Source organism: Oncorhynchus clarkii, chromosome 9, assembly GCF_045791955.1.
Source record: "Oncorhynchus clarkii lewisi isolate Uvic-CL-2024 chromosome 9, UVic_Ocla_1.0, whole genome shotgun sequence".
NCBI lineage: Eukaryota > Metazoa > Chordata > Actinopteri > Salmoniformes > Salmonidae > Oncorhynchus > Oncorhynchus clarkii.
The window spans coordinates 44,567,447-44,584,086 of record NC_092155.1 but is presented as its reverse complement, the minus strand read 5'-3'; the positions used below and the strand labels follow the sequence as shown (position 1 = coordinate 44,584,086).

General features: G+C 41.4%; 1 protein-coding gene across 1 annotated transcript; it reads right to left on the bottom strand.

Moving 5' to 3' along the window:
• Window positions 1-3,538: 3,538 nt before the first annotated feature.
• Window positions 3,539-15,932, bottom strand: LOC139416387 (histone-lysine N-methyltransferase SUV39H1-like). Its single transcript, XM_071164953.1, has 6 exons — window positions 15,893-15,932; window positions 14,845-14,990; window positions 8,136-8,798; window positions 7,323-7,469; window positions 6,335-6,464; window positions 3,539-5,292 (listed from the first exon to the last, which is right to left on the bottom strand). The coding sequence occupies exons 1-6, from the start codon at window positions 15,909-15,911 to the stop codon at window positions 5,159-5,161; spliced, it is 1,239 nt and encodes a 412-aa protein (XP_071021054.1). The 5' UTR covers window positions 15,912-15,932; the 3' UTR covers window positions 3,539-5,158.
• Window positions 15,933-16,640: the final 708 nt, after the last annotated feature.

Sequence of the window (16,640 nt, the reverse complement as noted above, 5' to 3'; positions counted from 1 at the left end):
TATTATATAAAAAATAAAAACTGCCTGAGCTGTTTAAGCATGTCTCTGGCCATTTATGATTTTTGTCATTGGTTTTTGTAATGAAAAATACATTTTCTTTGAAACTATTCACAGATTGCAATGACTAAACGTAACACATTCCTTATGTGCAGCAGATAAGAACACATTATCTAAAAGTTAGGAGCTTGTAACAAAAGTTATTCTATGCTGTGAATGCAAACATAAGACACCCAAATTCGCCAACCAGTCGTCGAGACATGGCTCCGGTTATAAAACATTGTCAGCTACAGGTAACTGACAAAATAAAAAGGTAACACCAACATAAAGTGTATTTATAGAGTTGGTCCACACACGAGCAAGAACAGCTTCAAAGAATCTTGGCATAGACCCTACAAGTATCTGGAACTCTATTGGAGGGATGCGACATATTCAATCATTTGGGTGTTTTGTTGATGGTGGTGGAAAACACTGTCTCAGGTGCTGCTCCAGAATCTCCCATAAGTGTTCAATTGGGTTGAGATCTGGTGACTGAGACGCCATGGCTTGTGGTTTACATTGTTTTCATGCTCATCAAATCATTCAGTGACCACTCATGCCCTGTGAATGAGGGCATCGCCATGATAGCAAAAATAATGGCCTGCCCAGCATTTTTAATTGCTTAATAATTAACTCAGGAACCACACCTGTGTGGAAGCACCTGCTTTCAATACACTTTGAATCCTTAATTTACTCAAGTGTTTCCATTATTTTAGCAGTTACCTTTATGTTGCACCTCACTTTAGGTATTATTGATAGCATTTATTGTGGGTATTGGACTCACAATTGTTTTTAGCCCACGCAACAGAAAGAGGACATAACCCCACCCCAAAAGTATGATGTCAAAGGGTTACAAGATACAAGGCAGTAAATATACGGTCTTCCTTTCCCATGCGTTATCCATCTTCATAAGGTCACCAAGTTGCAAAGAGTTTACAAAGCCCCAGATTAGCCCACTTGTGGAAAGGTTGGAAAGAGGCTCATGATCAGCTTGCAGAACAGTCACATTAAGTTTCAACTTTCATCTTTCCTTTATACTAACTTTCAGCATCAAACTTGCAAAGCTTCCTCACAAATGTATACTGAACAAAAATATTAAAAGCAACATGTAAAGTGTTGGTCCTAGGTTTCATGAGCTGAAATAAAAGATCCCAGAAATGTTCCATACGCACAAAATGCTTATTTCTCTCAATTGTTTTTTGCACAAATTTGTTTACATCCCTGTTAGAGAGCATTTCTCCTCTGCCAAGATAATCCATCCACCTGACAGGTATGGCATATCAAGAAGCTGATTAAACAGCATGATCATTACACAGGTGCCCCTTGTGCTGGGGACAATAAAAGGCCACTCTAAAATGTGTTGTGTGACAAAATTGGGTCACAAAGGTCACAAATGTCTCTCAAGTTTTGAGGGAGCGTGCAATTGGCATGGTGACTGCAGGAATGTCCACCTGAGCTCTTGCCAGATAATTTTATGTTAATTTGACTACCATAAGCCAACCTCCGTCATTTTAGAGAATTTGGCAGTACGTCCAACCGGCCTCAGAACCGCAGACCATGTGTAACCCCGACAACCCAGGACCTCAACCCCTGACTTCTTCAACTGCGGGATCGTCTGAGACCCGCCACCCAGACAGCTGATGAAACTGTGGGTTTGCACAACTAAATAATTTTTGCACAAACCATCTCAGGGAAGCTCATCTGCGTGCTCGTCGTCCTCACCAGGGTCTTGACCTGATTACAGTTCGGCCTCATAACAGACTTCAGTGGGAAAATTTTCACCTTTAATGGCCACTGGCACGCTGGAGAAGTGTGCTCTTCACGGATGAATACTGGTTTCAGCTGACTGGGCAGATGGCAGACAGCGTGTATGGCATCATGTGGGCGAGCGCTTTGCTGATGTCAAAGTTATGAACAGAGTGCCCCATGGTGGCGGTGAGGTTATGGTATGGCCAGGAATAAGCTACAGACAATGAACACAATTGCATTTTAGCGATGGCAATTTAAATACAGATACCGTGACGAGATCCGGAGGCCCATTGTCGTGCCATTCATCCACTGCCATAACCTCATGTTTCAGCATGATAATGTATGGCCCCATGTCACAAGGATCTGTACACAATTCCTGGAAGCTGAAAATGTCCCAGTTCTTCCATGGTCTGCATACTCACCAGACGTCATCCATTGAGCATGTTTCGGATACTCTGGATAGACATGTACAACAGTGTGTTCCAATTCCCATCAAACTGCAGCTATTTCGCATAGCCATTGAAGAGGAGTGGGACAACATTCCACTGGCCACAATCAACACCCTGATCAACTATGTGAAGGAGATGTACGTGAGGCAAATGGTGGTCACACCAGATACGGACTGGTTTTCTGATCCACGGACCTACCATTTTTTTTAAGGCATCTGTGACCAACAGATGCATATCTGTATTCCAAATCATGTGAAATCTATAGATTAGTGCCTAATGCATTTATTTCAATTGACTGATTACCTTATATGAACTGTAACACAGTAAAATCTTTCCATGTGGCATTTAAATTTGTTTTGTGTATTTTAATTTGATGCTATCCCACATGCTGTAGATGAAATCGTCATACCTGTACATATTTTCTTGAATATGACCAAAGTATAAAAAACTTGAATATCTTTCTAATGGTTCTTCATATAATTAATGTGTTATACTGTATATCCTCATTCATCATCATTGTTGATGAGAAACCTGAAAACAACGCTCTAGTCAGCCTATTCATATAATCAAATCCCTGTTCTCACACATGGCCGTTCCACACTAGGGCCATCTGGGTGCTTTGGCTTATGCTCCATTTCCTTAGCCTCGTGTTCCTTTGCCTGTGCTTAGTGCCACTGATCCTCCATAAAATTCAGCAAATTCAATAAGGGTCTCAGCATACATCTAACCTACCCTCACGAGCACACTATCTGACCTACAAAGGAAAGCAAATGTGTCAGAGCACTGAGATCATTAGCGATCAGGGAATATCTTACTAACTGGGAGCAGCATCCTGACTTTTAACATGTAAAAAAAAGGTGTGTTTTGGTAAAATTGCATTGACGTTGGGGGGGGGGGGGGGGGGGGGGGGCATGTGCTGTGCTCACTAAGGCCAGTTACTGCATATGCAGCCATGACTAAAGTGCTCCAGTACATATCCTTGAGCCAAGAGCAGAGGCAGCTGTGGCCTGGTGATTTCATCTGAGAGAGTGGGAGGTGAGAACAGGCAGAGTGGAGGGGACAAGGACAGTGTGTGTCATGTGTGTGGGTAACACAGTGAGTAACAAGCACTACTCTTAACTGAAAGACAATGCAGGCATTGCTGTCTAAATGTCTACCCAGAGACGTGTCTTATTTTTGCCGTTTGAGCTGACGCAAATAGTTACGCTGCATTTCCACAGGCAGCCCAATTCTAAAATTTTGCCCAATTATTGGTAAAATAGCTGATCTGAATGGTCAAAAGTCCCATTAGTGAGAAAAAAATATCAGCATTGGACTTTATTTTATAAACGCAGCAATAACGTCAGGACAAGTATAAAAGGAAAGTGTACATTTTCAGTTGTTGATCTGAAGTCATAGGAATGCAGCTACACCATCTAGTGGTGTTGTGGTTGTAGTAAAATGAATTTTCAGGTAAATTTTCATTACATTTTCCAGAACAATACATCTGATTAAAACATTTACTTACATTGTTTTTGCTGGCTGCAAACCTTCACATTTTATCAAATGTAATAATGTTACGTGAAAAAACAGAACTGTGTTTACTTTGGCTATCAGAGCTACATGAAAAGTAAAATGACTAACTACACAAAGGATATTTTCCAACTGCTTCACACAAAAATAAGTTAAAAGCATGGAGAGCGGATTCATGGTACTGCTTGCTTGCAGTGAATTGCAGGACAACAAAACGGGAGCGTCGGAATGGAATCATTCACATTTAAGAAAAAGCAGGCAGATTGAAAACCAACAAGCACCGGGACAGTTTGGGGGTAAACTAATTCATACCTTATTTTAAGACAAGAATATACAGCACTACTTGCAAGAAGTGTGGAAGAACTGCACTTACCGGTAATTGTAAGTGCAACTGAAAGCATATTAGTATAAAAGTATAAGTACACCTATTAATTACATTACTTTCCACCAACAGGGCTTGAAGCTCAATGGCTGCTTTTACACAGGCAGTCTAATTCTGATCTTTTGCCCAATTGTCGTCAAAAGAGCTGACTGGCCGAAAAGACCAATAAGTGGGAAAATATCAGAATTTATCTGCCTGTGTACACAGCCTACAAACTTTTGAAATCTCAAACATTGAGAAAATTGACAAACTGAAAACAGTGCACTACAGATATACACTGAGTGAACAAAACATTAAGAACATTCCTAATATTGAGTTGCACCCCTCAATTCGTCGGGGAAGGTACTCTACAAGATGTCAAACACGTTCCACAGGGATGGTGGCCCATGTTGACTCCATTGCTTCCCACTGTTGTGTCAAGTTTGCTGGGTGTCCTTTGGGTGGTGGACCATTTTTGATATAGAGCGGAAACTGTTGCGCATAAAACACTGGCAGCTACTACCATACCCCGTTCAAAGGCACTTAAATCTTTTGTCCTGCCCATTCATCCTCTGAATGGCACACAAACACATCTCAATTGTTTCAAGGCTTAAAAAAGTATTTCTTTAACCCGTCTCCTCCCCTTCATCTACACTGATTGCAGTGGATTTAACAATTGACACGAATAAGGAATCATAGCTTTCACCAGGTTAGTCTGTCATGGAAAGAGCAGGTGTTGTTAATGTTTTGTACACGCAGTGTATAATCTCTGAAGACATTTTTAAAAACGCAGATTTGTGAATGTAGATCATATTGTTCATTGTTTCACTAAAATCGTTTACCAACATACTAGATATGGTGATTTATTTTTTATGACTCCAAACATATCAGTTTTGATATCACCCATGCGCCAATGTGGCTTAAAAAGTTAATGAAAGTAAAATAAAAAAGTAGACAAATATAAATTCATGTAAACGCTGTACAACTTTCAGAATTCCCCAAAATATATGATGTGTCTGTTCTAGCTTTGACGTTCCGCTTCCAATCTATATCAGAAGAGATACTTTCGACATGTGTCAGATCCACACCTGCACTCCACCCGAATCCGCTTTTTGGGAGAGCTTGGGAGTCCCGCTAAACTGAAATTTGAGTCCATCCTTGTGCTCTCTGCATCAACTGGATCAACTGCAACGACAATGTCAAGAGCCAAATTCAGCCAAGATAGCAAACACAACTGAGAAACGTGTCATGGTTCTCACCTGCACCACATAATTGCCAAACTGTTTAACAAGCCAAATATGAAAAGCAGTATTGCCCAAGCATCAAACACTAAAAAGCAAAAACAAAGTTTAATGTTGGAATTTCCAGTGCTCACTGATTCCATTGCATTATACAATTTCAAGGTGTGTTACTAAAAAGACAAGAGGGTTTACCCAATTGCACTTGCCTACCTAGCCCTGAAAAGGACTGAGTAGGTAATTTGACACATTTGGTGTCCACTGCCCACACCCACCTATGTAGTTAGTCAATGTAGCTAGTAAAGTTAACGGCAATTTCTACTAGCAGCAATGGGTGATGGCAAAATGACTGAGCCCATTCATTTTCAATGGAAGGAAAATGACACGCCTAAATGAGCCAGGTGAAATGTGCAAATCAAAGAAAGCGATGCACATATGTTTTGGAAATCTGGACTCCAGCGATATTGAGGCAAGATTGACAATTGATGCTCACAATAGCGTCCTGCCGGTGCTGTATCGGAGGTTGATAAATTCACTACCTATCACGCTGTGGGCCTGCTGCTCGAAAGAAACACCTACATGGTGATCAACTGTTGAAAATCAAGTGACTTTCAGTTGATACCAACTGTTAGTCACTTTCAGTAACAGCAGCTGTATTATCTACCTTTAAAGGGATACTGCAGGATTCTGTTTTTTTCACTTACCCTGTCAAATTAACTTGTGGATACCGTTTATAGGTCTTTGAGTGTAGTATGAAGAAAGTTAGAGCTGGTTTCTTGAGCCAATGCAAACTAGCGTTAGCGCAATGACTTCAAAGTACACAGGTACGGTAGCATACGCTATCAGAGACAAAAAAATATGGTACCCAGGAGTTAATCCGACTCTGGGTGAAAAAGAAAAACGGCTTCATTGCCAATATCTCTCAGTATCCCTTTAAAGTTTAAAATGTCATATTGGGGTCATATTAGGCAGTGGAACATTACACTTACTTTGCATCTTGTAGTCAAAAGTGAGCTCTTCTCCTGCCCTGATGGAGCGTGTTGAAAATAATGCTATCCTCGGGAGCCTCTCATCCAGGTTGTCTATAAACACATTGTATACTTGCAGGTTGGGGTTGCACTGCAAAACAGAGAGAAGACAACTTAAAGGTAAAAAATTTAAGAAAGGTCCAATGTAGCAGTTCTCAATATCAAATCTTTTCTGGGTAACAATTAAGTATCTCACTGTGATTGTTTTCAATAAAAAACGGTAAAAAAATAAACCAAAATAGTTTCTTAGCAAAGGGCAATTTCTCAAGCAATAATTTAGTGAAGACTTTCTGGGAGTGGTCTGAGTTGGGAGGGGAAAACTGATAATTAGCCGTTATTGGCAGAGCGGTTTAGAACGCTTTCTTATTGGTTTATTAAACTAATTTACCACACAGTGTTGTCAGCATGGAAGGCCAAAACTCGATCCCACCAAACAGCTTTTACACTAAAAGGGCATTAATAATAATTTTCACTGTATTATTCCAACCTCAGTGTGGAAATGTATATAAAAACACAAAAATTCCAATTTTTACTGCACTGGGCCTTTAAGGTCAAAGCATATCTACAGAAATCAATGCTATATTTCAGAATAGCCGAAAGCTTATAATACATTTCAGAAAAACACAATTATACTATGATTTTCATTGAGGAAAAAAAAATATATATATATATATATTTGTTCACTATAAATCTTATTCAGTTAGAAAAATTTGGTGCACTTCTTGTTCCGTATGCAAAAGCATATTACACTGCAATACTAGAACAACGTCCATGGGAACTCAAGTGGCATTTTTAACAGCTTCTATTCTGCTGTGTCTACGATGCGTCTGCTTTCACTTGCACATAGAATACCAAAATATACTACTACCGCAAGGTACGACATTGGGCTTTGGCTATTCTGCAGGTATGTTTATTGAAAGGTTAACTCGTATGATAATGTGCCACTCACACTGTGGTTGACAAAGTGGGAGATGTTGCCATGGTTAGCGGCATCCACCGTATAAACGTCCTCCACGTAGTCCAGGTCAAACAGGTAGGTGGCGCCTTGCCGGTCATACAGGTGTCCTCTCTTCTCCGCCTCATCCGATGTGATGATCTGACGGAGGCAGACGAACACACCACTTTAGCAACTGCTCACAAACACCCTGAATGGAAAGTTAAGTAAGCTTCTGTTAAAAAAGCAGACTCCGACACAAACATTTGTCTAATGTCCTTTGTCCATTACTCTAATCCAGGCGTCTGAGACTGTGGGCCACCCTTCAGAGAACATCAAGACAACACACCCCCCCCCCCCTCAGTTGTAAATAGTTGTAATGAATCTGTTAGGGAACCACTATTTTTGGCCACTCCATCCACTCTTTATAATAGCTAGCTATCTGATTTCTTTTCCATTCTATTACAAGGCATGTCATTGCCCCTTTAAGACATCTGTTACGCAGTTGCACCAAACTTATTTTTTTTACTGCGCCACAAGTGTAATTTTAGGAGTTGAGAAATAAACATTGTAGCACTGGAAAGCTGGGATCAATTCTTTTTTTTATTTTTTATGTAGCAATCAAAACTTATTTTAAATGACAAATGTATAAATAACCTAATAAACCCTTAAAAATATATTAAATGCTAGTGCTTCCCTAGGGAGGCACGCCTCACACTTGAATCCAATTTATTTTTGTGACAGAATAGCTAATTCTGGTAAACGCAGCGGACATGATTGGCCAATACTTTTTACCCCAAATATTGGCCAATACTTTATACTACTTACCTCTCCAACATACTCCATGACAAAGGTGTTCTTTTTGATGTGCTGTAGTGCACGCACGCCCCAGCCTCGGCCATTCCCAGTCTTGAAGATGCAGAGGTCGAACTGAATGCCCTTCTGGACCAAGCGGTTGGAGCAGTCAGGCCCGCAGCTACAGCGTGCGTTACACTCATAGATGGGCTCCCCAGCCCGCACTCGCACCTGGCCCTTGTCACTGTAGGCCAGGCGGTGGAGGGAGGCCCCGGGGCAGCAGCCGCCGACCGGATCACTAAAGCAGTCCTTACACTCACAGCCGACGGCCATCTCGTTGAGCACGATGCCCTCGCCCACCTTATAGTTAGTGATGTAGGTGAAGTCCCTGGGCGGACCGTCCAGGTCCACCTCGTTCAGGACAAAGATGCGCCCCGGGTGGTTACGAGTCTTGTTCAGGTCGGCTTCCCAGCACTGGAGCCTCTTGCGGAGCTTGGCTTTCTGCACCAGGGTCCAGGCCACGTCCTTGTCCAGCCGCTTGGGGCAGGTGGTGCGTCTCTTCTTCTGCCTCAGCTCGTGCTCCATGTCCTCGTGGAACTGCGTCATTAGCTTCCTGCACTTGAGGTTTTTACGGGGCTCCCAGGTGTTGCTCGACTCGGGGTAGCCCTTCCATTTAACCAGGTAGGACTCCTGCTCCTGATTCACAAAAGGAGACATGACTTGGGTTGCATATTATGGCACAAAATATTAAACATTTTATACATTATGCACGCATATAGTCCATTCGAAAAGTATTCAGACTCCTTGACTTCCACATTGTTATGTTACAGCCTTATTCTAAAATGGATGAAATTGATCTTATTCCTCAATCTACACACAAGATCTCATAATGACAAAGCAAAACCAGATTTTTAGAATTGTTTGCAAATTCATAAAATAAAAAAACTGAAATCACATTTACATAAGTATTCAGACCCTTTACTCAGTACTTTGTTGGAACACCTTTGGCAGCGATTACAGCCTCGAGTCTTCTTTTAGCGTCGTACCGAAGCCTGGCACACCTGTATTTGGGGAGTTTCTTCCAATCTTCTCTGCAGATCCTCTCAAGCTTTGTCAGGTTTGATGGAGAGTGATGCTGCAGAGCTAAACTCAGCAAAAAAAAAGAAACGTCCGCTCACTGTCAAGTGTTTATTTTGAGCAAACTTAACGTGTAAAGTCAGCCCCCACCCTCCGATCCAACAGTTCCCAGACGTGCTTAATGGGATTGAGATCCGGGCTCTTCGCTGGCCATGGCAGAACACTGACATTCCTGTCTAGCAGGAAATCACACACAGAGCGAGCAGTACGGCTGGTGGCATTGTCATGCTGGAGGGTTACGTCAGGATGAGCCTGCAGGAAGGGTTCCACATGACGGAGGATGTCTTCCCTGTAACGCACAGCATTGAGATTGCCTGCAATGACAACAAGCTCAGTCCGATGATGCTGTGACACACTGCCCCAGACCATGACGGACCCTCCACCTCCAAATTGATCCCGCTCCAGAATACAGGTCTCGGTGTAACGCTCATTCCGTCGACAATAAAAACAAATCTGACCATCCCCCCCGGTGAGACAGAACCGCGAATCATCAGTGAAGAGCACTTTTTGCCAGTCCTGTCTGGTCCAGCGACAGTGGGTTTGTGCCCATAGGAGACATTGTTGCCGGTGATGTCTGGTGAGGACCTGCCTTACAACAGGCCTACAAGCCCCCAGTCCAGCCTCTCTCAGCCCATTGTGGACAGTCTGAGCACTGATAGAGGGATTGTGCGTTCCTAGTGTAACTCGGGCAGTTGTTGTTGACATCCTGTATCTGTCCTGCAGGTGTGTGATGTTCCGATCCTGTGAAGGTGTTGTTACACGTGGTCTGCCACTGCGAGGACGATCAGCTGTCCCTTCTGTTTCCCTGTAGCGCTGTCTTAGGTGTCTCACAGTACGGACATTGAAATGTATTGCCCTGTCCACATCTGCCTTCCTAATGCATCCTTGCAGCATGCCTAAGGCACGTTCACGCAGATGAGCAGGGACCCTGGGCATCTTTCTTTTGGTGTTTTTCAGTCAGTTGAAAGATCTATTTAGTGTCCTATGTTTTCCTAACTGTGACCTTAATTGCCTACCGTCTGTAAGCTGTTAGTGTCTTAACGACTGTTCCACAGGTGCATGTTCATTAATTGTTTATGGCTCATTGAACAAGCATGGGAAACAGTGTTAAAACCATTTACAATGAAGATCTGTGAAGTTATTTGGATTTTTACGAATTCTTTGAGACAGGGTCCTGAAAAAGGGGCGTTTCTTTTTTTGCCAAGTCTATTTTCAGGTGTTTGATCAGTTTCAAGTCCGGGCACTGGGTACTTTGCTCCGTTCCTCTTTCCCTCAATCCTGACTAGTCTCCTAATCCCTGCTGCTGAAAAACATCCCCATGGGATGATGCTCCCACCTATATGCTTCACCGCAGGGATGGTGCCAGATTTCCTCCAGACATGACACTTGGCATTCAGGCCAAAGAGTTCAATCTTGGTTTCATCAGACCAGAACATTTTATCTCTCGTGTTCTGAGAGTCCTTTAGGTGCCTTTTGGCAAACTCCAAGCAGGCTGTCATATGCCTTTCACTGATGAGTGGCTTCAGTCTGGCCACTCTACCATAAAAGGCCTGATTGGTGGAGTGGTGCAGAGCTGGTTTTCCTTCGGGAAGGCTCTCCCATCTCAACAGATGAACTCTTGAGCTCTGTCAGAGTGACCATTGGGTTCTTGGTTACCTCCCTGACCAAGGTAACTTTCCCCCGATTTCCCTGAGCTGGCCGCCCAGCCAAAATGAGCAGAGTATTCGTGGTTCCAAACTTCTTCCATTTAAGAATGAGGAGACCACTGTGTTCTTAGGGACCTTCAATGCTGCAGAAATGTTTTGGTACCCTTCCCCAGATCTGTGCTGCTCTACAGACAATTCCTTCAACCTCATGGCTTGGTTTTTGCGCTGACATGCACTGTCAACTGTGAGACTTTAAATTGAAAGTTGTGAGCCTTTCCAAACCATGTCCAATTAATTGAATTTATCACAGGTGGACTCCCAATCAAGTTGTAGAAACATCTCAAGGATGATCAATGGAAACAGAAGGCACCTGAGCTTACCCGATTGAATCTCATAGCAAAGGGTCTGAATACTTACAAAAATAAAGTATTTTGTTTTTAATACATTTGCAAAAAAATAATCTAGAAACGTGTTCTCTTTATCATTATGGGGTATTGTGTGTAGATTTACTTGTTTTATCCATTGTAGAATAAGGCTGTAACCTAACAAAATGTGGAAAAAGTCAAGAGCAGGGAGGCAAACTGGTGAGGACCCAAAAAGTGACTTTTTTGCACCGAAACATGCAAAACATGACAGTTTTGCACACTCTTGGCATTCTCTCAACCAGCTTCTTGAGGTAGTCACCTGGAATGAATTTCAATTAACAGGTGTGCCTTGTTAAAAGTTAATTTGTGGAATTTCTTTGCTTCTGAATGCATTTCAGCCTATCAGTTGTGTTGTGACAAGGTAGGTGTGGTATACAGAAGATAATCCTATTTGGTAAAATATCAAGTCTATATTATGGCAAGAACATATGAAATAAGCAATGAGAAATGACAGACCATTACTTTAAGACATGAATGTCAGTCAATCAGGAACATTTCAAGAACTTGGAAAGTTTCTTCAAGTGCAGTCGCAAAAACCATCAAGTGCTATGATGAAACTGGCTCTCATGAGGACCACCACAGGAAAGGAAGACCCAGAGTTACATCTGCTGCAGAGGATAAGTTCACCATAGTTAACTGCACCTCCGATTGCAGCCCAAATAAATGCTTCACAGTTCAAGAAACAGACATATCTCAACATCAACTGTTCAGAAAAGACTGCATGAATCAGGCCTTCGTGGTTGAATAGCTGCAAAGAAACCACTACTAAAGGACACCAATAAGAAGAGACTTGCTTGGGCCAAGAAATACGAGCAATGGACATTAGACCGGTGAAAATCTGTCCTTTGGTCTGATGAGTCCAAATTTGAGATTTTTGGTTCCAACCTCTGTCTTTGTGAGAGTAGGTAAACGGATGATCTCTGCATGTGCGGTTCCCACCGTGAAATATAGTGGAGGAGGTTTGATGGAGCTGGCTGGTGACACTGATTTATTTAGAATTCAAGGCACCTTTAAACAGAATGGCTACCAGAGCATTCTGCAGCAATACGCTATCCCATCTGGTTTGCACTTAGTGGGACTATCATTTGTTTTTCAACAGGACAACGACCCAACACACCTCCGGGCTGTGTAAGGGCTATTTGACCAAGAAGAAGAGTGATGGAGTGCTGCATCAGAACACCCGACCTCAACCCAATTGAGATGGTTTGGGATGAGTTAGACCGCAAAGTGAAGGAAAAGCAGCCAACAAGTGCTCAGCATATGTGGGAACTCCTTCAAGACTGATGGAAAAGCATTCCATGTGAAGGTGGTTGAGAGAATGCCAAGAGTGTGCAAAGCAGTCATCAAGGCAAAGGGTGGCTACTTTGAAGAATATAAAATATATTTTGATTTGCTTAACATGATTCCATATGTGTTACTTGTTTTGATGTCCACTATTATTCTACAATGCAGAAAATAGTAAAAATAAAGAAAACCCTTTAATGACTGTCTGTCCACATTTTTGACTGGTACTGTATATACATTCATATTTTATAAAAGAGCAGACCTGCCAACCCTGTCCAACTTTTTAGAGTACCAGACCCGAGCAGCAAATTGGAGATTCAAGTCGTTGTTCGCTAGAAGAGTGATGTTTCAGCATATGTAAATATGCCTATTGTATTTCTTTGCAGCGCACATAATTTCAGATTTTCAAAATTGATAAAATCTTAAATCTAGCGCAAAGGCATTTTAGAAGCATTGCCTCTATAGCTAATACCAGACACTTACTCATTCTTTATCGCAGTCTTCTAAACTCCATTTAATGCCAAGATGTTTATATGCTTTTTGTGACGTGGATCATAATTACAGTTAGTCTATCAGGTCATCGTAACGTTACGTGGAAAATACAATTAATGGGACACAGAATTAAATGTAAATCACACGTAAAAATGCGACTTGTTATTTTTTTGTATTTGCATTTAATTTCTTTCACTAGCAAATGCGAGTGAACTGCTGGCAATTTAGACTGAATGTCCATTTTATGTTCGCTAACGTTAGCATTAAACAATCAGTGTTTACCTTTCCACAACACACAGCGTCTAAAAGGGATTAGGCCATGTGTTTACGTACAGCTGACAGTCAGCAAACTCAGCATCACAACAAACAGGAGGAGGGGCAGACACGGGGTAGCTATGTCGAATAATGATGTATTCATCTCCATGTCTGTTGACACAAACTCCATACATGTCTGTGTGTTGCAGCTCGAGAATCAGGATGTTAGATTTACTCAGTGAATTTATTTTTTATTAAAATGTTGAAAAATAAATATCAGGCCCTATTCATTTCTGCGCACTTTTAACTCAGATCTTGTTACCTGCGTACATGGACTAATTTCGTAGTTGGTACACAAAATGTCTTGACAGGTCTGAAAATGCTTTTTGCATTTACAGTTACCCAAGTTGCTAACAGTTGGTTAGCCAAAGATGTACTGTTAAGGAGTGTAGGCTAACCGACTCCTTTAATGTCCAAGGACCTTTATATATGTTATGTTCAAAGGTAAACTGGGTCTGGCAGCCAAAACAGCTAAGTACTCCATCTAAATGTGAAACAATTCTCAATTGCGATACTGTTCTAGAACCATAAAGCCCTCTACTTTCATGACACATCAAAATAGTTTATAAAATATATACATATTGTACACTGTTTTAACACAGTTGCAGCCAACAGGACATCACTTTTCTGGCATCCTTCTTCCATTACACCCAGGTGTTCAGAGACCCTAGATAGCTAATTAAAACAGGTTGGAAATATGACCGTGTGGTGGGCCGTGTTAAAAGGTAAATAGTAATTAGTAGACAGAGCGTCGGGACAGCATGTGGGAATATCCCCCGGACTGCAGATATGTTAATAGACGGTATATGTTTAGTATTAGGCTACCGTCTATGAATGGGCTAACAGTTGGCCACACACAAACACAGATTAGGGCTGGGAATTGCCATGGAACTCTCAATACAATATTATCACGATACTTAGGTGCCGATACGATATGTATTGCGATTCGATATTGTTATTTTATTGCGATACAATGTTCCAAACATATTACTCACCATATGTCTGCTGCAGAGGGACAAGAGAGAGACATGATAAAAATGAGTTTTGCTCAGTCATGTCAATAAGTGTTGAAAACAAATTGGCTCCCTATTTAAAAAGATTGAGAACAAAGAAAAATACTGGTGTTTTGGTGCAGGTACAGCCAACTAGCACAGAAATAATATTGCAATGTTGTCAAAATGATATAAAAAATAATATCCTGATTTGTAACTATCGATTTTTTCCCTCATCACTAAGAGATCCTATTAAATTACATCATTATATGGTCACATGCCTGTAGCTGTAAATTCTGGCTGATGATCTGTTTCCATGGACTGCTTTATGGACTGTGGCTTTAAAAAAAACAAAAGTTTAAATTAATCACCAACTGAAGGTTGCAATTCTTGAGATAACTCCAGGACTTGCCTCAGCCTTCATAGTCCCTTAGAGAATGAATTCACTCACCTTAGACTTCTTGTAGTCACAGAGGTACTCAACCTCATAGTCATCGATGTTATGCTTGTTCACCCGTAGCTGTTTACAATGGAGTCTTTCCCTGCGGCAGATAGCCTGCAGATCGTCCAAAGACAGCTTGCAGGATACGCTACAACCTGCAATTGTAGCCACCATGTTTAGCTAGCTACGTTACAAATAAACGAGAAAAAAATACATTCAGCTTGAGTATTCTTATTTGTAATTGCAGCCACTGCCAGACAGTTCCACAATAAAGACAGTTTGAAGACAGGCAGAAACGGCTCATCCAATAGAAATCCCTGATATCGCTTGTAGGCGATGTCATGGCGAAGGTAGCTAGTTAAGCTCATGCGCAGAAACACGTCACCGGGTCTAACGGTTGTTTCGTGCCGAACTGCGCGAAAAATGAAAGCGTGTCAGTGTCACGAGATTGGATTAATAAAATGTTCAACCACTTAAGACATTCATTCGAATCTAGGTTGTGTCTTTAGATTGAGACAATAAACTACTAAGGAAGAATTCTTCATTTCTCAAACCCCAGCCTGGTCTACTTGGTCTGTTTCGCTAGCGCTCCTGGAAGTCTCGCGATGTTGCGCCTCTGGTTTCAGAAACTGTGGTTCTACAGAAAAAGGTCTGTTTTGGCGCGCTAAATGATGTTTGCAAGCAAGTAGGGCTGTCAGAAAAACACGAGAATTTTCATAAAATTGACGCGTCCTAATCACACACAGCTTGCTAACTAGCTAGTTCTTGGGCTACTTTAGTTAGCTAGTAGTTACTCCATATCCGCTTGCATTCGTTTGGCTTTTTAAAAGTTAACTGTATCAACTTCAAGTTGTTAGTACTAAAAAAAAGACCACACAATCCACATGTGCAGATAGTTCTGCCTACTCAAACATTGTTCTTGCTTTAACCTGGCTAGGTATTCTACGACAAGCGTGTGATAAAGGTCGCGGAATTAAGTGTAATATTTTAAATTTCAAATAGCAACAACATGCAAGAAACACAACACATATAAGTATTAACTTCCCACTCTCCTTACCTTCCAACTCTTCCGCCATGTTTACTGCGCCGCCAAAATTGAACAATCCTTCGATTGGGGGAAAAGACTTTCGAGGAAGCAGCTGTTCTATGCTGTTGATTGGATGCAGAATATTCTAGCGGTATTTCTATTGGAGCAGAAAAAGTTCTGCGACTGCAAAACTTTGCAAATATGTAATCGTTTTGCAAGATCAGCAAGGTATGGAAAAAATAATACTCATTCACACATGTTCAGCGAATATTGGGGGAAAAAATAAAGCATATCCTTATTTATTAATTAAATCATTTGAAATGTGTAACACTAGAGGGTGCAGTAGACACACCATTTCAAAATTGGCTCTACTACATGCATGGGAGTTGCAAATCAAATTGTATTGGTCATGTACACATTGTTAGATGTAATTGCAAGAGTAGCGAATCGCTTGTGCTTCTAGTTCCGATAGTGCAGCAATATATAACAAGTAATCTAACAATTCCACAACAATTATCTAATATACACAAATCTAAGTAAAGGAATGGAATAGGAATATATAAATATATGGATGAGCAATGACTGAGCGGCTTAGGCAAGATGCAATAGAAGGAATAAAATATACATATGAGATGAATAATGCAATATAAGTCAACATTATTAAAGTGGCTAGTGATACATTTATTAAAGTGGCCAATGATTTCAAGTCTGTACGTAGGCAGCAGCCTCTCTGTTAGTGATGGCTGTTTAACAGGCAGTGGCTCGGGTGGTTGTTGTC

Bases quoted from the DNA above. Each gene is read 5' to 3' on its own strand.
- LOC139416387 (XM_071164953.1), bottom strand. The intron at 8,799-14,844 runs GTGAGTGAATTC...TTTGTGAATCAG, and splicing joins GTGACTACAAGAAGTCTAAG to GAGCAGGAGTCCTACCTGGT. The intron at 6,465-7,322 runs GTGAGTGGCACA...TCTGTTTTGCAG, and splicing joins CCCACTTTGTCAACCACAGT to TGCAACCCCAACCTGCAAGT.